Raw genomic sequence first — 25,193 nt, 5'->3', positions numbered from 1 at the left:
GTGCAGGTTCGGGTGTGTCATGGTTCGACAGAATAAGCTTTGTTAAAAAGATTGCATGTCGCGGGATTTTATATTTTAACAGTTTGCTTCTATTCTTTTTGTCAGAAATTGTGTGCATTAAATATCGCTTACATTTCTTTGTTAGCAACTCTGTAACCCTTTCGCTTTACTTAACAGTTCTATTCTGTTCTGTTTAGTTGATGGCCTCTCCCTTCTTCAAGGGGTTCTTGGTAAAACTCGGCCTCATCTCATATTTAATTAACACCAAGAACAACATGTATTTTATAACTAAACCTCCAAAGAATGCTACTGAAATGCATTGAAGATATAAGATCATTAATTACGCAATCTTTTACTATTATATAGCAGTATTTGAATGGAGGCGTGTAATGTGTTTAAAGACATTATCCGCATGCACAATATCAATTTTCTATTCAAAACAATCATTATCCGTATTGTTTACAGTTGTCTTGGGTCTCTCTCTATTTCATGTAATCAAGCCCTAATGTCTTTTTCTATAGAGCGTGAAATATAATTCTTCTTGTCAAGTATTGATTCGATAAAGCCTCTTTCGGAAGCGAATGATCCTGTCGTTCACAACAAAATGCAATCAGCAAAACGATGTTGAGATTTTTTTTCAATGGGAGCGTCGCGCAAAACGCTATATTCGTCGCGCTATCAAATCGATGGGAGCCATGTGTCTTGGGCAGAGCACCAGCTGTGGCACGATTAATGACATGTAGAATATGCTGCGTTATTACATGATAACAATAATAATGCCCTATTACGGTCATTTCAACATATGTATTAATATACCAGCTTGTACATGATCTGATAAGCCTGTTTTCCTCGTACTGCCCGGTCCAATACAGCTTTTTTCCGCCTGATTACAAGTAATAGGCCACTATAACGGTAAGTACATCACTTACATAAATTTTCCGGAATCAACATTATTTGACAAGTAGATCAGTGTAATTTCCGGGTTTTGCTGGTATTTTTTTCTCTTAATGATCGGTCCAATACAGTAGTTTATTTCCCACGACGTGTATTTTTTACGGCGCTACTAAAAACTGTCTGAAAGAAATGCAAACGTCATAAAGTGCCTGTATTTGACATAAAACATTTTCAGAAACGTCACGTAGTAAAATTATAAATGGCACATAAATGAGTCCTACATCAGTCGTATTGGCCTTCGGCCTGCAGCCTCGGATCAATACTACAAACATTGGGCCCATTACAGAACTTACGTCAATAAGATTCACCTAGAGATACATTTTGATGTCATGATTTGCGTACTGTGTTTGTCAGTCAGATAAAAATAAACTTGTCAGTTCATGCTAATTATGCTAATAAAACACATTGCGGTGAAAAACATTACTATTTTATTACTACAGATAGTGCATTTTCCTTTGTCATATGTAACCGGCTTAGATATATTTCATAGTTTCTATCTTCTTTTTTACTTAAAATACCGACCCGTCTCTGTTGTAGATGTATATTTATATACTGATAATCTAGCTTTTAGCAAAGAATAATGGGGCTTAATTATACAAAATTTGATTATTTTCAGGAGTTATCTTCTTTGAACAAAATAGAGTCTGGATACAGACTTAACACTAAAAATCCTCATTGCGCGGCCACGGGTACATTTTCGTAGTCAGTGACAAAAAGGTGGCCGACATTTACTAGCCGTTGCGAAAGAAGGCAGTGGGTCAAATGTCGGTGGGGAGTGGAAATCATCATTTAAACCCACTTTCAATATTGGGTACGGATCCATCAGTTATCTAGCTTTGTAGAGAAACCAATTTCATTGTTTCTCTCTAAACAGACCAAATCATTCTTTGCTAAACCCTTGATTATCAATACATGTATGTTACCGCGCTTATCTCAGAGATTGCTTTGTACTTCTATATTTGCGGAAACCCGGCTACTTCTATTTCTAGATTGTTTTGATGAGGTGTACCTAACTGATCTAAACAAAAGCTTTTATCTTTGGGGCTATATCAAGATTATTTATAAAGTAAATAAATGACATCTTTTTCCTTATATACATTAAGAAGAACACTTATTTGTTTTGTTCTAAATTCATTTATTAATACATATATACAACCTTGACGATTTCGCTGCGATTGTTGTTAAAAAAATGGTTGAAAGGTTGATAAAAAGCTATTCATGATACTTTTGTTTTAAAATTGGCTGAATAATTTTAAGGATGTCAAAATAATATTACATATACTTCCTTGTACTTCTGAACTGAGCATATGATTCGCTAATATTATTTTAACTGAATTGTATATTAGATCTAGTAGATAAGTTGTTGTTGTTTTTTTTTGTTTCCTGATTACCGGCATTTTTCATAAACTAGATTTTGTACAGTATATTAAAATGTTAAAAATTATAACTTTCATTTGAAAGCTTCAATATCAACATATTTCATTTAAGCAGTGGCTATAATCCACGGTGTGAAATCTCCGTGGCAGAGTGATTTAAGTTCGCTGACCTCGAACCTCTTATCCCTCGCAGCTGTGTGTTCGAACCCTCGCTTTGGATGTAGAATTTTTTGGAGGGTACCATGTAGTTAATACCACAGTCACACATACGGCGCAAATAGCTACGTCGAGCTACGGATAGAAACGTAGTAACCCGTATCGATCCGTACCTGAGAGGTACGAATTGGTACGAATTGATACGGCTTACTACATTAAGGTACGTCTCAGGTACGTTTCAATACGGGTCGATACGGATTACTACGTTTTTATCCGTGGCTAGACGTAGCTTTCCGCGCCGTATGTGTGACTGGGGTATAACTTGCCGAAAGTTGATGATTGTACCCATGCCCCCGCCCGCGCCTGAAATAATATAGACCTGGTCTTCCCCCATCAATAAAGCTGTGAAGTCTTCACGTGACCCAAAATTGTGCCGGCGTGACTGAAACCCAGCGTAATATGAAAGATGCATAAAATTTGTGCTGAGAGCACTACAAGAATTCAAGAAAAGTTAGCATTTGCAAAATGAACCCTAGGCATTAAATGGCTATAAATGAAACACTCCCAGCACACAGTGTCCAGATCGAAATCATACTTACATAGGCAATATTTTATAAGCAAAGATAATTCTGTCAAGGATATAACAGTCATTATGTTGACAGAAATGCAAAATCGGTCAAAAGTAAAACAAAAAAAATCGCAAAGCGAGAAACAAGTGGTCAGGTCCGATATCGTCTGCTTTTTTAACAGGAAGTGTTAAAAACATCCATTTAATCAACACAATTTTTCTTTTGAAATTTTGAATTTTGAATCAAATAACTTTTGGACGGTATGCTATTAAAAAGAATATTTTATAGAGTTTCAACTGGATTTGCTAATACATGTACCAAAAATATTATTTGATACCATCCATCAATAGCAAGACCTTGGAACCGGTATTAGATTGCATGATAATTTCTTGGACTGATAGACTCTTTGTTGTATACCACTGCAAAGCAGACGAATATTTTATCAATAATACGTAATGGAACTGTTGCATTCTCGATAATTTACTACCGAACAGCGAGCATGTGTTTCATGTCATGTCGTTATTTGTTCATTGATTGTTATCTTTAGACCTGGGTTATATACATCAGGGATCGCTTATTGCTTTTTTCCTGTTACATGATTTATTGAATTTATGACAAGCCCAGTCTCCCAAAGTCTTGGAATAGTAATTGATTTTTCCTACTAACTTATAATATTACAAAAAGGATTAAGCAATAAAGTTTAAATTTTATAGTTTAGAGTTCGATTTTGACAAGGTATTCATGTGTATGTTACAATATCAATTTACTTTTATTTGACATCCATTTTACTGCGTTGCTGACACATTTTGCAGACTAAAAACGTCTTGGAATAGTTTGAATACTAGTGCTTTAGGCCGACAATGGGTCATAATCCAAATTTGAAATAGTATCATTTTCCCAAAAACTATTTTCAAAAGTGTCCACCCTAGACCCTAGCTAATCAAAACATTTAAATAAGTTTTCACAATAAGTTTTATACACACGATACCGAGCCATAACTTAACCTTAGTTTTTTTTCTTCCATAGCTGTTTAAAGAAATATAATCAGGTACAACTATAATAGCAGATATATTTCCCGATTTCAGGGAAATGTCACTAAAATCTTAGGAAATTTGTGGAGCTGAGTAAAGGTAGGCAACCAGTTCGCCTCGTGGTGTAGTATTTACAATAAGACCTAACGAGTTGCTCCTCTTATGCACATAGCGCTCCATAAATTTTTCACCGGAAGCATCGATCTATTCGGTGCAGCAGTGTTTTATATTTATCTCTTAAAGGTGACTAGAAAAACTGCATCTATGACCATTATGTGGAAATTCTCAGCGGGGATCCCTTATTCAAAATTATTTTTTGTTGCCATGAGTCACACCTTGTTTACGTGTTATTAATCATTCGGACTACTTAGTAAATATTCATGCGCATTTCCAAAGTGCATAATAATACAAATTTGTCAAGCATGCGGAGAAACAGATTACAAATCATTAAGATTCCCATGATGATGATAAAAGATAAGAAGTATTGCTGGTATTTTCCGTATGGTATAATGATGACCAACTTTTGCGTAGGCCTAATTGTAAGGTTATGTGTATAAAATTTCTGCTTGTTTTTTTTTGTTTTTGTTTTGTCAATTATATCAATCTAATCAGGTTTTACATCGCCATGATACCACCTCCTTGCTAAATCCGCTACCCTCCATCCTAACAAGTCCTTTATCATGTAATTGAATCATTGATTTTTCTTTTTGTCGGTTGATAAGGAATGATGGCGTGGGGTGGTACTGATGTGTATCTCAAGATTTGATCTTTTTTTTTTTAAGCTAACGTGCGGATGGGATTATTAGGTCAAATCGCCTACCCTTTTATAAAACAATATCCGGATGGACGCCAACACCCTACTCCACCGAAATGTCGGACACATCTTCGAAATATGTTTCTGACACAGGTCTACATTCCGCTAACCAGATTGATGGCTCCCAATGCTGAAAAAATTCGACGCCTGTTTGGGCTCGAACCCATAGTGACTGGGATTAAAGGGCATTATGTCAATGAGTCAAAGTGAAGATCACAATTTTTCAGAAGCCTTTTTGCTGAATATCTACAACTCTCAGCTTTGTTAGATGAGAGTTTAATTATGCAACGCGACCGCCAAAATTAAAAAATATAAAATTTCTATTTTGATTCGAATACGTGTACTTCGCAGACTCAACCAGAACACACAGTACATCAGCCACATTTCAAGTCTTAACTGACACATATACTCCTCATAAAATAAACAAACGTGTTTGTAAACACGGACGGTTCCAAACGGAAGGGGAAGAAGCATTTTATAGAAATAGTTCGATGGCAAAATACAATACATATCCGTAGCTCTGACCAACCTATAAACTGGGCCAGTCTTTTTTATAAGTACAACAACACTGTTGACCCATTTAAACGAGGAGTAATGAAACATGTTTACTTTCAAAATATATTGATTAGTATCAAACATCAACTTTTGATTTGAAGAGATGTTTTCAGTTGTAATTTGGACTTTTCAGTTTGGATTTTTTAAGGTATCTTATAAGTCATAAAGGCAACATTTTGTACAGTTTTGTAAACCGATTGTTTTTCAGTATGTTGCATATTCAATAAATTTTACAAAGGGATTTTCCTATGGACTCTTCTTCATTTTAGTGAAAGTATATTTATCAAAACGAATCCGGAAGGTATCCGATTCAGTCACCTCAGCTGTGGATCTTAAAGGCCATTTCATATTAACACCGGACCAAAACCGGTTTCGAACCAATGCCGTTTTTGTTTCTTTTTTCTTTTTTTTTTCTTTTTCGTTTTATTTTGATTTTCGGAATTAGGTACTAGGGATTTCACATATTACGTCGAATTTTGATCTGAATATGTATGTCAACCATCTAAATAAAATCATTCACCTTTATGGACCGAATCAGGTAACCCAATTCGTGATACTTTTCGTTTCGGTTTCGGTTCGACCTTGGCATATATTTGACATAAGTCTTTCTTTTCTCAGCTCGGTTTCGGTTTTGGTCCGGCGTATATGTGAAATAACCCTTAAGAAGGTTTACCTAGTGGTCTGTAATAGATTCTTGAAAAAGAGAAAACATCTTAGAACTTCTTAGAAAAACGGTGGGGGTAGACTACCCGGAATCACAGAGCACCTCAAACACTGCTATAGATCCATGCATCGCAAAATGGGCAGCAAAAAAAATGAAAATGTATAGGAAAATTATTGCAGATGAATTGTTTCAAAAATCCAACTCATAATTTTAGTTATATGCAAAATACAGAAATGGGTAAGGGACAGATAACAGGGTGGGGATGGGGGTTGTGGGGGGGGGGGGGAGTAGAAAAAAAACAAGGATGAATATTAAACATGGAAAATCACGCTCCAAAGCCAATTTCAAACCACGGCAGCGCAAACACGCACGTACACAAGGCAAACACATGCACGCACGTACAAACAGAGGAAACAAACAGACAAACAGGGAATAAAACAAAACCAGGTGAAACATATTTGTGAAAATTTAATAAATTTTATTTGTAGTAATGTTCGTAGGACTTCTCTCCTTTTGCCTGTATGTATTTCATTATATCGGTTGTCATAATTATCGCAATTACGTGTAAAGCGAAACAGAAAATAAACCTGTCAGCAAAAAGAAAATGCACAGTCACGGAAAATATAATACAATACAATACAAAGGTTTTATTAGCATTAAACATATTACAGTGTTAATAGCCACAATATATATATATAGCCACGCATAATAAGATACATTAAGACCGAAAGAAGCAAAATAACTGTTGGAATGGGTTAAAAGAACATAATAACTATGTTGCATTTTTAGAAATTGTATAACCAAGAACAACGAAACCATGTGAAACTCAAAGGAAATTCATGGTCCACTTTTTCTTAATCGTAGCATTCCCTTTATTTACTTCGTAATTATTTCCCTCTCATCTGTCTGTTGTAATAACAAAAGCGACTACTAAATGATTTTTGCAGTGGGTGAAACTGCCATGGTGTAGCCTATTAGGATGCCGCTCAATCTCTAACTAGGCGAGATCGCGACCGTTACGCCTCAGATGCAAGATATATCTTTATAGATATGTATCGTAGTGGTGTGCTGATTTATCGCCGCCGACGTATGAATGAATACATGGATCGTGACGCGATTATCGCGCGGTCGGCATATGAATACAAAGATCATGAAGGGCTAATTGCGCCGTCGACGTATGTATACATAGATTGTGACGCAATTATCATTTGTAACCTTAACTCACGGTTCCTTATTTTAGCGTGTCTTGTAAAAGAAAAGCGTGAACTCAAGCTTAAGGGAACACATATTGCTACATTCATAGTTCATACAGAAATGCGGAAGGGGTGCATATTCAAGAAATCGATGGTGGGAAAATAAAAAACATATTCCTAAACTGATATAATACTGATGGACACCTGTAATATTCAGTATTTTGTGGATAAGGATGTGGTACTATGAATGTAATAGGAAAACAGAGGTCTTTGTGAAAGTACATTCAACACAAAATATTAAGCTTTTGTATAAGGAAATAATAGGTTTTTTACAATAACAGTGTTCCAAATAATGTTGAAGGGATGAGATTTTCTTTCTAACACACCAGGTTTGCTTAAACATGTAAAAATTTAACGCCACATCATTTCAGCTCGGGATGGACGCCATATTTCTCATTGATAAAAATGTAAACAAAAAAAATCAGAGTGGGATTATCACTGCAAGGGCATAACATGACATTCTACACAATGAATACCTTAGAACAGATATCTAAGATGCTACACAGGTCAGACGGGTTAAATGCATAATGGCGATCACTTGAAATTCATCTTGAAAAGGTGGTTAATTTTAGTTTATTTACATGGTTTTTAATTTTCCCACGACTTCTCGGCGATTCACTGCAAATGTATTACTGCGCCGGACGAAAGGTAACTCTAATAAACAACGGGAGACAACTTAGGTGTCAGCACGTGTACGATTTTTAAAAAAAACATGTCGATGATTATAATTTCTTATCAAATAATGAATCCTATTCAGATATTCGTCTTTAATATTAGAAAATTATTAATTTCTGTGGACATTTGTCAAAAAGTATTACTTACATTGGACTACTTTGCGCATCAAACTGGTTTCCGCTTCAGTTGTGAGGCACTTCCGTTATACTTTTTGACAACAATAACAAAACACAAAATGAATCAATAAAGTCACTTATAAACCGACTGCTACTTAAATCAGTGTAAGTAAAGTTGTTGTTACAACATTATACATGTTCGTTACGTTATGAGATAAAGTTTATCTTGAACTGCATAATCCATTAATAACGTTTGGATGACATTGCATTTACAACTTATTTGACCCCATTTTTTACGTGAATGACAGCATTCTCGTGCAACTCGTGCAAACAGAGTTATGAAAAGTATGGTGGAGAATTCAAGGACAAATTATAAATGACATTAAAGTGAGGATAACTGTATATTCGTCCAGTTTTGATCATTGACATGCCTGCTGTGTATTAGTAACTTTTGTGAACAAGATTAGAATGTTACTTTTGCACATATACACATTGATTGGACCTCTCAACCAAATTTCATACCTTATTTTAGGGATTTTTAAGACAATACATTTTCAAAAGTTTGTTGAATGTGTTTTGATATATAAGTGCATTGTAGTTCATGAATACCAAGTTAAAAATTAATAATGGCAACATTTCTAGGCCCTTATTTTAAGCCACTAGACTTCTGTAACGATAAATGTTTAATGTATTAAGGGGAAAATACTCTTTTAGTTTTGGAATGTGGCATTCCTTGACCACCGTATCTTTTCTTATGCACTACTTTGTAAACAAACTAAATAATGTGTTTTAGCTTACATATGCCAAATGAAAAGCAAGACAGTGACCATATTTCACATTCTTTCTTTAAATTAGAATCTGTAGGACATTGATAAATGTTTGGACAAGGTGAAGCACTATTATTTTCGCACCAAAAAGTCTTAATTGTTGACTTTGAATGTACACAATAAGTCTTATGTAATTCAACAATAACTTTCTTGTTTCAGTTTTCTCATACCCCACCCACTTTTTTCTAATTTCAAAGTATGCGTCCCCTTAAATAAAACATAATCAAAAAGTAGAAAGGTCATTTTGTAAGTAGAGAAATTTTGGGTTGAAAACGTGTAAACATGCATGACCTATAGTAATCGAACTGTAGTTATGAATTTATCATCAAACATCAACTTTTGATTTGAAGAGATGTTTACAGTTGTAAAATATGTATTATCCATTTTCTGGATGCAGTGTAACTTGGACTTTTCAGTTTGGACTTTTTAAAACATATTTAAGGTATTTTATTAGTCACAAAAGCAACATTAATTTTGTACAGTTTTGTAAACCTATTGTTTTTCAATATGTTGCATGTCCAATAAATTTTACAGAGGGATTTTCCTAGGGACTCTTCTTCAGTTCTAGTGAAAGTATATTATCCGGAAGGTATCCCATTCAGTTACCTCAGCTGTGGGTCTTAAGGGCCATTTCACATAAACCGGACCAAAACCGGTTCCAATGCCGTTTTTATCTATTTATTTTTTTTCTCATTTTATTTTGATTTTCGGAATTAGGTACTAGGGATTTCACATATTACGCCGAATTTTGATCTGAATATGTATGTCAACAATCTAAATAAAATAATTCACCTTAATGGACCGAATCAGGTAACCCAATTCTTGATAGTTTTCATTTCGGTTTCGGTTCGACCTTGGCATATATTTGAAATGGTCCATTGATTCTCGACTCGGTTTCGGTTTTGGTTCGGCGTTTTATATGTGAAATAACCCTTAAGAAGTTTTACCTAGTGGTCTGTAACTGATTCTTGAAAAAGAGAAAACATTTTAGAAAGAAAAATGGTAAGGGTAGACTTCCCGGAATCACAGAGAACCTTAAACACAGCTATAAAAACATGCATCGCAAAATGGGCAGCAAAAAAAGAAAATGTATAGGATTTTTTTTGCAGATGAATTGTTTCAAAAATCCAACAATAATAATTTTAGTTATATGCAAAATACAGAATGGGGACAGTTAACAAGGTGGGGATGGGGTGGGGGGAGTGTAGAAAAAAAAAACAAGGATGAATATTAAACAGGGAAAGTCACGCTCTAAAGCCAATTTCAAACCACGGCAGCGCAAACACGCACGTACACAAGACAAACACATGCACGCACGCACGCAAGCACAGAGAAAACAGACAAACAGGGAATAAAACAAAACCAGGTGAAACATATTTGTGAAAATTTAATAAATTTTATTTGTAGTAATGTTCGTAGGACTTCTCTCCCTTTCCCTGTATTTCATTATTATATCGGTTGTCATAATTAACGTAATTACGTGTAAAGCGAAACAGAAAATAAACCTGTCAGCAAAAAAAAATGCACAGTCACGGAAAATATAATACTATTACAATACAAGGATTTTATTAGCATTAAACATATTATATTGTTTATAGCCACAATATATATATATAAGATACATTAAGACCGAAAGAAGCAAAATAACTGTTGGAATGGGTTAAAAGAACATAATGATTATGTTGCATTTTTAGAAATTGTATAACCAAGAACCACGAAACCATGTGAAACTCAAAGGCAATTCATGGTCCCCTTTTTCTTAATCGTAGCATTCCCTTTATTTACTTCGTAATCATTTCCCTCTCATCTGTCTACTTCATAAAATATGTTTTAATAACAAAAGCGACCACTAAATGGTTTTATGCAGTGGGTGAAACTGCCATGGTGTAGCCTATTAGGATGCCGCTCAATCCCTAGGTTGCCGGTTCAAGACTAGGCGAGATCGCGACCGTTACGCCTCAGATGCAAGATATATCTTTATAGATATGTATCGTAGTGGTGTGCTGATTTATCGCCGCCGACGTATGAATGAATACATGGATCGTGACGCGATTATCGCGCGTTCGGCGTATTAATACATAGATCATGAAGTGCTAATCGCGATTATCGCGCCGTAAATGTATAAATACATGGATCATGACGCGATTATCGCGCCGTCAAGGTATAAATACATAGATCATGAAGTTACCGATCCGTCGACGTATGAATGAATACATGGATCGTGACGCTATTAGTATGCCGTCGACGTATGAATACATGGATCGTGACGCGATTATCGCCCCGTCGACATATGAATACATGGATTATGAAAATACCGAGCCCTCGATGTACGAATAAGTACACGGATCGTGGCGTCTGTGTATGGATACACGGGTTATGTCGCGCTTATCGCGCCGTCGACGTATGGACACATGGATCATGACGCGATTATCGCCCCGTCGACGTATGAATACATGGATTATGAAAATACAGAGCCCTCGATGTATGAATACACGGATCGTGGCGTCTGTGTATGGATACACGGATCATGTCGTGTGTATCGCACCGTTGACGTACGAATGAATGCATGGATCATGATACGATTATCGCGCCGTCAATGTATGAATACATGGATCATGACGCGATTATCGCGCCGTCGGTGTATGGACATATGGATTATGACGCGATTATCGCGTCGTTGACGTATAATTATATGGATCATGACGTGATCATGGAGGATACGAATTTCGGCTTCCTTTAAATACACCTATATAAAAACTATCCTAGGTCCATAATACTGCTGAGAATTGCTTTTTATAAATGAAAATTTATTTGATAAAATTGTGAAATGTTCTTTATGTCCTTGAGTTATCATATCCATATTTAGTCTACAGGTAATATTGGCGTGATCCCAACGGTAGTATCATGTCAGAATATATATATATAGGAACAAGCCTATTCTTTTATATCTGACACAGTGACCGAAAGACTTCAACCTTGAATATACGCGTAAACCAATTTATTATTTTGCATAGTATATAAAGAAACCAATTACAATATACAGCTGACATGAAATATTCCTTCCTTATTCATTACCATATCTTGTTTCATATATCAATAATAGCATATCGTATTTTGCACGGCTCATTAAAACGAAAATTAGCTGAAATATTAGCACACTATAATTTTATATCTCAGCAAAACATTCCCCGTAATTTTCCCTCCACACTGTAGAACAAAAAGCAAAATCATGCAATATTGAGAATATATTATATCACACAAAACTTAAACCAGCTGAACCACACAAAACTTACAAAAAACAACTCCAAATGCTTCAAAATCCACGAGTCATTAAAATCATGCAAAACCTAAAGTGCGGAACCTCACAACATCTAGCCGGTGGAATCATGCAAAATCTAGCGTGTAAAACTACAAAAATACCAGTCAGTGGAAGCATACAAGACAAATGATGCAAACAGTGCGTGATTTCTTGGTATCTAACAAAACCTTGGCAGTGGTACCAGGTAATCCGAGGAGAAGCCAAAACAACACCTAGTCTAGCCTGGGAAGCCGTTGATAATATTTATGCTTTGTCAGAAGAAATCATACCTAATATCTATGCATTAAAGACCCCCCCCCCCCCCCCCCCCACTTAATTGGCACTAATTAGTGTTAATTGGCATTCATCGAGTTTCTGATATTGTCAATTTGCAGGTAGAAAAAAAGTTAAAAATTGTCAGTCTGGATTCCCAGGCTACACCTAGTCCACGAACTAACGAAACCGAAAAAAAACTTAGTGCGCGACAACTCTTAACAAAAGTCTTAACCTCCACAAAACACAACATGTTGAACCATACAAAACCTAAAATATATATGACACCATACAAAACATGACCAGTGCTGAACCATCCAACCTATGCTGTTAATTCGCTAGGAAAGAAAAGCTGGTAGAACCATGAAAAGCATCGTTTGAAACTAAACAAAACCTAGCATGTGGTAACGCTATCAGTAAATGTCGAAAAAAATACATGGATCTATATTTTAACTTCGCTGGAGGTATAGGGAAGATGCCAACTTAGTACACGCTATGTACCCGGATAATCCTAACTCTGTTCAGCGACCCTAACTCAGTGCCAACATGGCTGACAGAAAGACGATGTATGTAGTTAATTTCCTTGTCTTTTTTGATGTTTTTATGTGTGTATGCAATGTTAGCGTAAAACTTTTGATAGTCATAATATCCTGTATTGATAACATGTTTTGTGTACTAAATATTTCAATCGAAATGTCACATTATGTGGCTGGAATTCATTAAAATGTACTCAAAAAAGTCTTCAAAATGAACATGTTTTATGTTTCAAACTGTTTTAAAGTACCAGAAATTGCAGTAAGACCTTACTTATTAAATGTATTAGTTTCATAAATATCTCTTTGACAATGTTTAACAGTATCAAAGTTTGAAACTGATTTTTATAGCTTAAAAATTGTATTGATTATGAGGTGGGTTTAAATTTGCGGATAATTCCTAACTGGTATAGGAAACAGTGCTGGATAAATACGAACTTAGAATGGATAAACACCTAACCAAACGAAAACGGCTGTTCGTCTGTGCTTTTTATGGACTGTTGATGCTCGAAGTTCTTTGATCTACCCACCCCTGCAGGGATGTGGGATTCCTATGTCCAACTTATCCGACTCGTGATTTTTTGCTGGCGGACAAGTGCATTTTTCATTCTGTGTGTCCGCGGACAAGCATACTTTTTCAGGTATAAGATGAGAAAACATAAAATATCATTTAGATTGTGTGTTGCTTCAAGTGTATGGAGGTGATAAAGATAATGGGTTCTTTGACTAGGTCTCGCGCACACTGTAACTCGGTGACTATGATAAAATATCAGAGAAGATTTAGATACAAGCAGATTTATTTAACGTCAAAAAGTATAAACATATAACACTAGCTTAAAGCTATTTTCCGACAAACACATGTAAATAAGCTCAACATAAGTAAAACAGCTGTAATAAAATGCAAATATGTTAAAGCACATTAAAGCAAATAAAGCATCTGGATCTAAGTAGATAAGAAACAAATCACAAATTATCACATACATGTTACAGCGCATTAAAACAAAATAGCACATATGTACTAGCAAATAAAAGGAAAAAGTAATTTACCACATACAGATTTAGCACATTTAAAGCAACATAAAGAATAATTAGCTGACACTACACAAAAATAAGAAGACATGCATTTAAAAAAAACATAAAAGAAGAAATCATATACATGCTAAAAGGAACATAAGAACTAGTAGTTTGTAAGTAGAATTCCAACTGCTGAGACAATAAGTCACTGTCAAAGGAAATATTTGACCCATTAGTCAGCCAAATTAAAATCAAAAGCACACAGAGATCGCAAGTATGACTAAAACAAGTCGGAACGTTTTAAGAGTCTTTCTCTGAATTCATCTGGCTTTGCACCATTGCGTGGGCAGTGTTTCGGGCATGACCTCAAAAGATCCCGAACACTGCTTACGCGATTTCAGACTTTTATAAACGTTAAAAGGCAAATATTTCAACAGCTTATTTTTTACCACAGTTACTGTGATATGCTTTTCTTTTCATTGTCCTAAATAAAGAACTCAATCTCCAGTCTATTTGCGCTTTCATGAAGGTTTAATATTACAAATCAGAGCAAGTGAAATTTGAATATGGACAAGTGGATTTTTAAGTGTCCGTGGACAAGTGAAAAATGTAAGGATACCCACACCCCTGTCCCGCCAGTCCATGCATCACTCCACCCACCCCACCACACCACACACACACACACTTTTCTTCCCTATTTACCGTCTGAAAAATATCATATTTAATAATTAATCATAAATCTAATCCCATTTAAACAATATCAAAAATATTCCATTAGCACCTCTATAAAAATCTCTTACACTATACGATATACAAGATTTGAAACAAACACAATTCTTCTGAAACAGTGTGTGTGTGTGTGTGTGCGTGTGCGTGTGTGTGTATGTGTGAGAGAGAGAGAGAGAGAGCAAGAGAGAGAGAGAGAGAGAGGGAGAGAGGGTTGGGGACTACAGAACTTCGAACATAGGTGGTATTAAATAATTTCTTATATAAATATAATAATTTTGACTTTTATACTGAGTTATTTTTAGGGTTTATCCTGATTTTTCCAAACATTGCTATTTGCATAATATTAAAATTATGAAAAAATATTTGACTGTAGTGGGCATACATATACATCTTGTAAAATTAATGACAAAGTTTGAAGACAATACCGCTTATAAAGTAATGTTTACAATAAACAGACCATGTACATGTCAGTTCATTCATTTCTATAGAAAACTAGTCAGTTAGGTGTTTATCCGTCACGCAATTTCGTGTAAGTTAGGTTTTTATCCATTCCTCATGTAAACTGAGTTCGGTTTTTATCAACTCGGAGTTAGGTTTTTATCCCTTTTCTCGCTGTCAGTACATTTGAACATGTATTGTGTCAACATGTAGTGGGTTAACAACATAGTGTAAACGGGCCTATAAAGCAGTATATCTTTGCTTTCAAACAACAAAATAGTCGAGGCATCAAAAGCATAGAAGTATTTTTAAAGATTTTTTGTAAAAGTTTTCATTGAAAAAGTTGCGTTGTTCGTCGTTTTTCCACCTGAAAACACAAGGGTTGATATATTTAACATGATACATTTTGAAATAAATATACACTTGATCAATGGAGATAGATATAACAACAGAAACATTCCTTTATACATCGTAATTACACAGAAAATAAAGTTGTATCGGCTTTACATCTGCCATGTTGGCACTGAGTTAGGGTCGCTGAACAGAGTTAAGATTATCCGGGTACATGGCGTGTAGTATGGTTTACCGTATTATATTACAAACATTAAATTCACGGGGACTTTTTCCCAACAAGGAAGTATGTATTAGGGTAGTAAGCGGGGATCAAGTGTTTACATCACGTATGTCTCCATTATGTAATCTTTGCAGTGAACAGATAAAACAGAACAAAATATTGTAGATGGCTATACCGGTATACAGAACCTACAAACCTTGCATATCGAGAATTTCAGAAAGCAAAATGTGCCATCTTGAGCAAGACCCTGTTAACTACACAGTGGCACACAGAATTATCGCCGTAACTCCTCAGAAAAATGTAACCAGTGGAATTATGCAAACCTGAGTGTGTTATTTTACCAATATACCAAATGGAAGAATGTAAAACCCTGAATCTTACTGTTTGGTTGAAGTTTTCCGAAAAAGTGTTTTTTACTTTGAAATCTCTTTTAAGACATCGGGTAATAAAATATGTAAAGAGATCCTTTGGAAGCATAGAATGCAACAAAGAAGAATAGCAAACTCGGTTTGACTGAGTCTGTTCATGAGAGGTAATGAAATGTGTAACGCCTCTTAGCACCGGCTTAAGTAGAACACTAATATACATTATTGAATGGACTCAATGATCCCAAAGAACCAGAAAATATAACAACATTGAATCCAAGTATGGGGAGACTTTTACAGCCGCCACACGATTCTTAAAAATTGCTGTTGTGATAGTTAATAAAACTTTAGAAGCATTAAATGTAACCAAGCAGAATAATAGACTTGGTTTGTTCTAGTCTGTTCATCAAAGGTAATGGAAAGTGAAACACCTCTCTCATCTCCTAGCACCGGTTTAAGCGGAACTCTGTCACACAGGTATTGAATGGACTCAACAATCCCAAAGAACCAGAAAATATAACAACTGATTCCAAGTACGGGGAGACTAAAGCCATCAGTAAATGACGAACAATTAAATGGATATTTATTTTAACTTTGCTGGGGAAAGACTGCCATTCCGGCCAAAAAATGAGAGTATTATGGTTTACCAAACCAGACTTCTATGATTATAGTACAAAACATTAAATTCATGGGGATTTTTTCCCCAACAAGGAAGTGCATTTTCTAGTAGTAAGCGGACAGATAACAAGAAGGATAGAGTGTTCATGACAGCACTTGAAATATATCTTCTTTAGGTACTCTTTGCCATATACAGATAAAATAAAACAAAATATTCTAGAGTACTATGTACAGAACCCACAAATCTAGCATATAGTGTTTTAGAAAGCAAAATATACCATCTTGAGTATAACCTAGCAAAATCAAGCCTGTAAACCACTCAATGACACACCAGAAAATGTCAATGGTATATCGCCTTAACTCTTCAAAAATTGTAAGCAGTGGAATCATGCAAAACCTGGGTGTGTAACCTTAGCAAATATACCCAATGGAAGCATGTGAAACCTTGGACCCTACTATTTGGTCGAAGCATTCAGTAAAAAGGCTCTATTCTTTGAAATCTCTTTTAAAACAGGATTTACATTTTCAAAATATCTTGGAAATTTTTAATTTATCATCAAAAACAAATTTGATAAGAGTTACTTCACCCGTTTGAGATATCATAATGTTCTAAAATCTCAATTTGGGCTTAAATATTTGATGAACTGTTAACAAACGTTCACTACAACTCAGATACTAGTAACACAAAAGAAACATTTCCATGTTTTTGTATTTTTGAAATAGTGATTTGGCACGAATTTTTCGCGTGAAAAATGCATCTCTGTAGTTCCGACTACAAACCCTGAAGACATCTTATAAACTAGAGCAGAAATTTACGAAAAACCATGTTACGGATTAGGTGGATACAAAAAGTTCAGTGTTTAACAACTAATATACAAGCCAGAGGGACAATACAAACTCTTGGAAACCACACAAAATATAACAAGAAGAACAATGCAAAGACTAAGGGCTTGAATATAGAAACCCTGAAACACTTTGCCAGTAAAACAATGCAAAAACTAAGATGTGTGAAACATAGAAATCCTGAAACACATAGCCAGTAGAACCAGGCAAAAACCTAGGGCGTGAACATCGAAACCCTGGCTAGACATCGAAACCCTGATACACCTAGCCAGTAGGACATGCAAAATCCTAGCGCGTGAAACATAGAAACCCTGAAACACGTAGACAGCGAGACCATGCAAAAACCTTGGGCGTGAAACATAGAAACCTCGACACACATTGTCAGTAGAACCATACAAAATCATTGGGCGTGAAACATAGAAACTCCGAAACACGTAATGAGTAGGACCGTGCAAAATCCTAGAGCGTGAAATATAGAAACCCTGAAACACGTAGTCCGTATCATCATGCAAAATACTAGGGCGTGAAACATAGAAACACTGATATACGTAGCCACATGATCTATGCAAAAACCTAGGGCGTTAAACATAGGAACCCTTAAACACGTAGCCAGCAGAACCATGCAAAAACATAGGGCGACAAACAGAACCCTAGACACTTGCCAGTAGGTCATGCAACACCTAGGGCGTGAAATATAGAAACCCTGAAACACGTAGCTAGTAGCATCATGGAAAACCCCAAAGGTGTGAAACATAGAAACCCTGAAACTCGTAGCCAGAAGAACCATGGAAAAACCTTTGGCGCGAAACATAGAAACCCTCAAACACGTAACCTGGTGAATCATGACAAGCAAAACCATGTGAAACATCAAAACTCCGAATCATTTAGCCAGTGGGACCATGCAGAAACCTAGGATGTGAAACAGAAACCCTCTGCATTGTCCCTCTGTCTTGCATATTTGTTGTTTGACACTGAACTGCCAATGATCATGCAAAACATTGGGTGTGAAACAGAAAAAAACCTGAAACACGAAGCCAGGTGAACCATGCAAAAGCTTACATGTTAAACATACTTTTTAAGACCTGAAACACTTCGCCAATAGAACCATGCAAAATCCTAGAATGTGAAACACATAAACTCTGAAACACGTAACCTGGCGAATCATACAAGAAGCACAATCCAAAAACTTAGGGCTTCAAATATAGAAAACATGAAACACGTATATAGCTAGAAGGACCAAGCAAATCCTAGGATGTGAAAACCCATGAAATAACTAATGGGACCATACAATAGCTAGTGTGTTACCATGCAAAATCAAACCTTCGGTACCATTCAAATCGTAGGATGTGAAACCACATAAATCCGTGCCTGTGGGACAAATGTTGCAAAACCAAATAAAACGTACCTAGTTGTACCAAGCGAAACAACATAAAACATAATGCAATTGACTTAGTTTTGGAGGACACAAAATCATTCAAAACCTATATTGTAAAGCAAGAGCCATATAATCATAATGAGCCGTGCCATGAGAAAACCAACATAGTGGGTTTGCAACCAGCATGGATCCAGACCAGCCTGCGCATCCGCGCAGTCTGGTCAGGATCCACGCTGTTCGCTAACAGTTTCTCTAATTACTATAGGCTTTGAAAGCGAACAGCATGGATCCTGACCAGACTGCGCAAATGCGCTGGCTGGTCTGGATCCATGCTGGTCGCTCATGGCGCGGCTCATATTCTCTGAAGCATGCAAAACCTAGGGTGTGTTGCTGCACAAAGACATAACCGATCAAACAATGCAACAAACGTAACCAAGAAAATGTAATAAATGAAACATTTACATAATATGTAACATATTATTTAATTACTGCACGCTTAAAATATAGCACTGCATACAACGCTCGCATTTTAACAAGTCCTTTGTCAACCATATTATCAAACAATTGCATGGCTTATGCAGGATAAATAGAGGTGGTACAAGTTCTAGGAAAACAAAATAGGATTCGTTTTAAAAACTAAAATTCTGCTGAAAAAAGAAATGTGCTAAACCGGATACGTACCAGTCGGTACATGCCGGACAATTATTGCCGAGATCTATTTTTATTATACACGTTTAGGTTCCGGCCAAAAAAATGACATAAGCTTCTCCTGGCTATATTGTTGCACAGCACATTGAATTTAAGGGGATTTTCACCTACCAGGAAGTAAAGGCCAAAGTTTATTAAGTTATAATATATTTCTTATACCGTCAATATGTAAACGTGCAATATCGGATGTTTTCAAACATAGACAATTTCTTAGTAAACAAACTGAACAGTTGTGTTCTTTTATAGTTCAAATAGTTTCTCACAGTACATTAAATTTCTTTTTTAAAATTGTCGTCTTTACAATCTGATAAAAAGCTGCTACTTGTTTACTTGAATTTTTGGGTCTGACTCATACGTCTCCGAGCTACTCAACTTCGCCATCATTTATTCTGGAGTGAAGCTACCAAATTTTGTATTTGGGTGTTTCCCATTAAACAAATGGTATTTCGTTTAAACATTTCAGCAATATCATCCTAAATGCCAATGTGGACAATATTTGCACGTGAAGCGGACATGTCGGTATCGACTGGTTATTTCTTGATAAATGTACTCGATCTGTGCCGTTCCTGGAATCCTGTAAAGTTTTTTCCCCTTATCAGTTCAAATAAAACAAACTTTACGATATAATCTGAAACACTTTATTTGAGATCGAACAGTTTACAAATAAACGATTTTGCCAGTTAAGTAACAACAATGACTTTGTAATATATTCTGTTTGTTATATAAGTCCGTATGTCTTACTAGTATTACACGCTTTCAAGGACGGGCGACTGGCACCAGGGGTTGGGCTGACATTCATAAATTGGGCGTTTTAATTGCATTGTCATTTGACAGTGTATATATATATATATTTTTTTTTTAATAATGCAGCACATGTTGTATCATTAAATTTAGACTACAAGTATATACTATCTGGCATGCAAGCTATTTACTAAAACAAAAACAATTACATAGTCCAGAATTTAGACATTCACAAAAATTTGAAAAAAAAAGCTTTTTCATTTAGTATTGATACACTAATATGAAAGGTTTTAATCATTACATAAAATTAAGATTAAAACGTATATACGGCATATCTGAATGATATAAAAGTTAAAATTACCTATAAATAGGATTGTAATGATTAAAGCTTTACAGATGGGTTCATCAGCGGTCAATTTTCAATACATAGACAGTCAAATTACAATTTAAAAACATGAAATTGTATTTTTAATTAGTAAACACACTCAAACGGCATCAAACAATTTCGTTGTTGTCCATTCAGAAAATAAATACAATGTCTAAATAATAATAATATATAAAAAAAGAAATGTCTTTTCAAAGTGAAATTCCCATTGAGGTGAAGCGGGTTTCGACTTTTTTTTCACAACTTCAAAAACTACTTCAAACAGTGAGTCTTTTTTAGTTTGTTAATGTGTATACACTCTAAAGCAGCTTTTTGGAATATTCTGCATCAGGCTGTTTGCTCGGTTCGCTAATATACTCCTTATCTAACTCTGGCAGTCCAGCGTTTTGGCTGCTATGGTACTCTATCTATATTCTGTGCTTTGTGTCACACTGTGTAGTTCAAACTCGGTTGACAATAACTCCGTTTATTTTGATATCTTCATATGGCTCCTCGTTCTGCAAGAAAAAAATACAAATAAATTCAAATTTGTTGTGACAAACAGTCTATTATATATTAAATATTGAAGTAACTGCCGACTTTTTCTGCAGCTTCATTTATTTTGAACGAGCCTGCTAACTGCTATCTATCAATGCATTTCATTTTCGGGTTGTTTTAAATGAAAATTACATGCAATTTCTCCCTTTGTGTGTACTGCACACCAGTATCGATCATACATATCTTGAATGGAACCAATGTTCTAGATATTGCTCCAAAATATGACAGGTATATTTTCTGTGGCCTACAGTTTACTTATATCTCAATATCGTACTGAAAAAAAATGATTTACTGCACGAACAAAATGAATAGGGGTATTACCATTTCTTCTTCTGATGAGGACTCATCGGTATCAGACCAGGCCCCTGATTCTCTCAACAACCTCACTGCCTGTTCGTGACCACGTCCCTTAGCCAACATGATAGGCGTAAGACCACCGTAAGTTATGCAGTTGATGTCCAGTTTGCAGTGTGCCTGCTCTACGAGGAACTGAAGTAGTGGCATACAACCGGACTCGGCAGCGTAATGAAGGGCTGTACGACCGCTCTTGCCATCCTAAAATGAGTACATAAAATGATTAATAAAAACGTGATCATTATGTAAAGCATAAACAAGTTTTCCCTACATATGCGTCATTCAAATTCAAAGCGAATATACCGACCGTGAAACACTGATATCTGATATAACAAACGCTTGAAGTATTCTGATAAACACTTCATTCTTCCTGATGCGTGTATTAGATTTCAAGTAGATCTAAAGAACTTGGGTCTTTTCTAAACCTGACTTACCCTTGCATTGACGTCGGCTCCCTTACTTAGCAAGATATTAAGGGTTTGAATATGACATCCCTCTGCGGCCAAATGGACACAGACCTGACCTGAAAAGTAGAAATAATACTATATAAATGATTTACATGTTAAGAGATATGATATACCGCAAAAACGGTCGTCAGAAGATTTGTTAACTTGCTCAAAACTTCGGTATTAAATTAAATACAGCAGATGTACAAAGTAACTATTATGCAGCGACGTCCGACGCATATTTAACAACAAGAACGCAAAAAGCAGCGTAATTTATCATGTAAGCAATGGTTATGAGCCCTGTTAACGACTTTCACTCAACTCTGACCGAAGTTATTCCAAACCCCACTGAGACCACGGCATTTGCTCACTAATATTAAGCTTCAGTTAAGTACACATGCACGATCCTGCCAAATAACTAAATTCTGTATATTTTATCACAGTTCTGTCCTTAAAAGTGTGCGCTTACCATCATAATTTCTTGCTTCCAAATTCTGTGGAATCTGTTGGTAGGGAAGTTCGTAGTTATTGTTCTTAGTTTCCTCGTAGTGTACTGGCTCAAGGAGTATCTTTACGAAAAAGTCGTACCCCTCTTTTGAAGCAATATGAAGTGGGGTGTTACCCCGATGATCTCTGCAGTCAACCTGAGCTCCTGACGTCATTAACTTGCGCGTGAGTACGTCTTGTTTGGTAACGACGGCCAAATGAAGTGGAGTTTGGAGATAATTGTTTTTCAGGTTCAGGAGCGTGTGAGTTGGGCACAGTGAGATGAAATAAAGGGCCAGGTCTGTCAGTAACTGGATGATCGCAGTATGAAGACGCCTGTGAACAAAAATAACATTTAATAGTGATAGCAGATTATTCATTATATAAAATTTTATGATCAATTTACATAGGCGGTAATGAGCGAAATCATGATACTTTTAATATTGCTGTAAAAAAAAATAGCATAACGCAAGTTTATCTGTTGCTCTGAGCACGATCACATACGAAAGTAGGTTAATTTAGGTTAAACACATTATTTGTGTAAATTACTCAAAAACGATAGAAACTTCTGAAATGCTCACGTGGGTCGGGTACAAACTCGTAATCATCATGAACATTCTCGTTTTTACCGAGGTCGTAGTTGAGTAAATAGGTAAAACTAACAGGAATTCCAGAGTAAAATTACAGCACATTTATTTTTGCTTTTAATATACGTGCGTTGATTTCCGTAAAATTAAGTGGGCTGGGTAAAATCTGGGACTGGGTAAAATCTAGCACATATTTTAACCAGGTTTATATATATATAATAATAATGAGCAAAAACAGGTTAACAACCGATAAACATAAAGGCGTATTACGGTAGCAAAATAACAAGGATATCGATTTTCATTGGCTATATTTGTGTTTAGTCACTCCTACTTTACAGATGACTGCACAATCAGCTGTGAAGGGAAATTCCAAATGTACTAAAAATATATCCTTGTAATATGCCCGGGTAACCGCACAATGAACTTGGATGACTTGTCGCCCGATTAGTAACAAAGATATGCTTATTAGTCTTCATAAATAATTTAGGGTGGTTACTAATTCTAGAAATAGCTACACATATTATTACAATCCCTATTTAGTACAAATTTAAGGTACTTGAATTTGAAATAATTTAAGGTGCTTACGTGTCACCATCATCGTCTTGCTGATACGTTTCCAACAGAACTTGCTGATACTGTTGTAGTTGTAGTTGTTTTTCAGAGTTTTCTGATTCACTGTCCTGTGATTGTGAACTTTTTTCACACTTTTCAGAAGCCCCTGATATTATGATTTCCGATGACTCAAACCCTTCATCTACTGATACAAGAGTTGTTTTAACATCATCATTATCCAATGTTAAACTTTCGAGTCCCGCAACGGGAATTAACCTGTCCTCGTCACTTGTGAAACGTCCCTCATTCAGTTCACTTGGTAAATTTCCACTGCCATAACCCGAGGAATATGTAGAATCAAACCTGTCTTCCTTTGAAACATCGCCTTTGTGAGAATTAAACTTGTGTGCATGTAATCGTCTTTGCAAATCCTTTCCACTTAGGTCAACACGTTCACAATCCTCCTCCAGGTCGTGATCACTGCTTAAATCCATATCTACGTCTTTACTGCAAGCGTTATTCTGGCTAAACGCCTGTTTAAACGAAAAGTAAAACTATTTATCTGTAATGAAACAAAACTTCGATCCAAGCTTTTCAAAATTTAAAAAGATATGAACAAATAAAGGAATACTGTCGCCTTCCCTTTCCGCCCAGGCAAATTTCGGGGATTTCCAGATTTGATAGCTCAAAGCGCATGCGTAAGCACGCTTCGCTGCAGTTTTATTGATTGGGGGAATTCCGATATTTTGCAAATACTGCGTCATTTGTACGTAAATGCCGATAGATCTACTTGTTTACAGACTTAAAAACATTTTTTCTTAAATAAATTCTTTAAATAAACAAAATAATAACAAACACTTACCAGCTGCATTTCAATTGAAAATATGTAGTTATATCTAATATGGCAATATTATACTGATGTAGTCCGACGGTTTACATAAAATAGAAATGATCAGGTTTGACAAAACCTTTTATAGCCGTGATCTTCAAGGATTCCCCGTCCAGAAAACCCTTTAATAGCCTGCTGAAAATTACACATTCTTTATAATAGCCTTCATTTCTGAAAAAAATAAATAAATAAGCTAGTGCAATACCTGGACTCCTCAAACTAGACATATTCCGGTAGGCCTACTCAGAAAATGAACTGTATTAATATTAAATATGTTGGTTTTACTGATTATTAACAAACGATTAAAGAACATATCCATGGAATAGACTATAAATGTAATTACATCCCCTACGTTACTGTACCAAATTATTTTAGTACAGTTGAGAAGTGCCGGTCAATGCAGCCGTATACGTGATTGAATCATGACCAAAGAAGTTTTCGTAAAACATATTACACTG

General features: G+C 35.7%; 1 protein-coding gene across 1 annotated transcript; it reads right to left on the bottom strand.

Moving 5' to 3' along the window:
• Positions 1-20,382: 20,382 nt before the first annotated feature.
• On the bottom strand, positions 20,383-24,852 carry LOC123538324 (NF-kappa-B inhibitor cactus-like). The gene is made up of 6 exons (XM_045322335.2): positions 24,709-24,852; positions 23,880-24,379; positions 22,691-23,043; positions 22,210-22,298; positions 21,743-21,976; positions 20,383-21,381 (listed from the first exon to the last, which is right to left on the bottom strand). The coding sequence occupies exons 1-6, from the start codon at positions 24,715-24,717 to the stop codon at positions 21,325-21,327; spliced, it is 1,242 nt and encodes a 413-aa protein (XP_045178270.2). The 5' UTR covers positions 24,718-24,852; the 3' UTR covers positions 20,383-21,324.
• Positions 24,853-25,193: the final 341 nt, after the last annotated feature.

This window comes from Mercenaria mercenaria, chromosome 1, assembly GCF_021730395.1.
Source record: "Mercenaria mercenaria strain notata chromosome 1, MADL_Memer_1, whole genome shotgun sequence".
NCBI classification, from domain to species: domain Eukaryota; kingdom Metazoa; phylum Mollusca; class Bivalvia; order Venerida; family Veneridae; genus Mercenaria; species Mercenaria mercenaria.
Note: the sequence above shows the minus strand (reverse complement) of the source record. Positions and strands in the feature narration are given on the sequence as shown.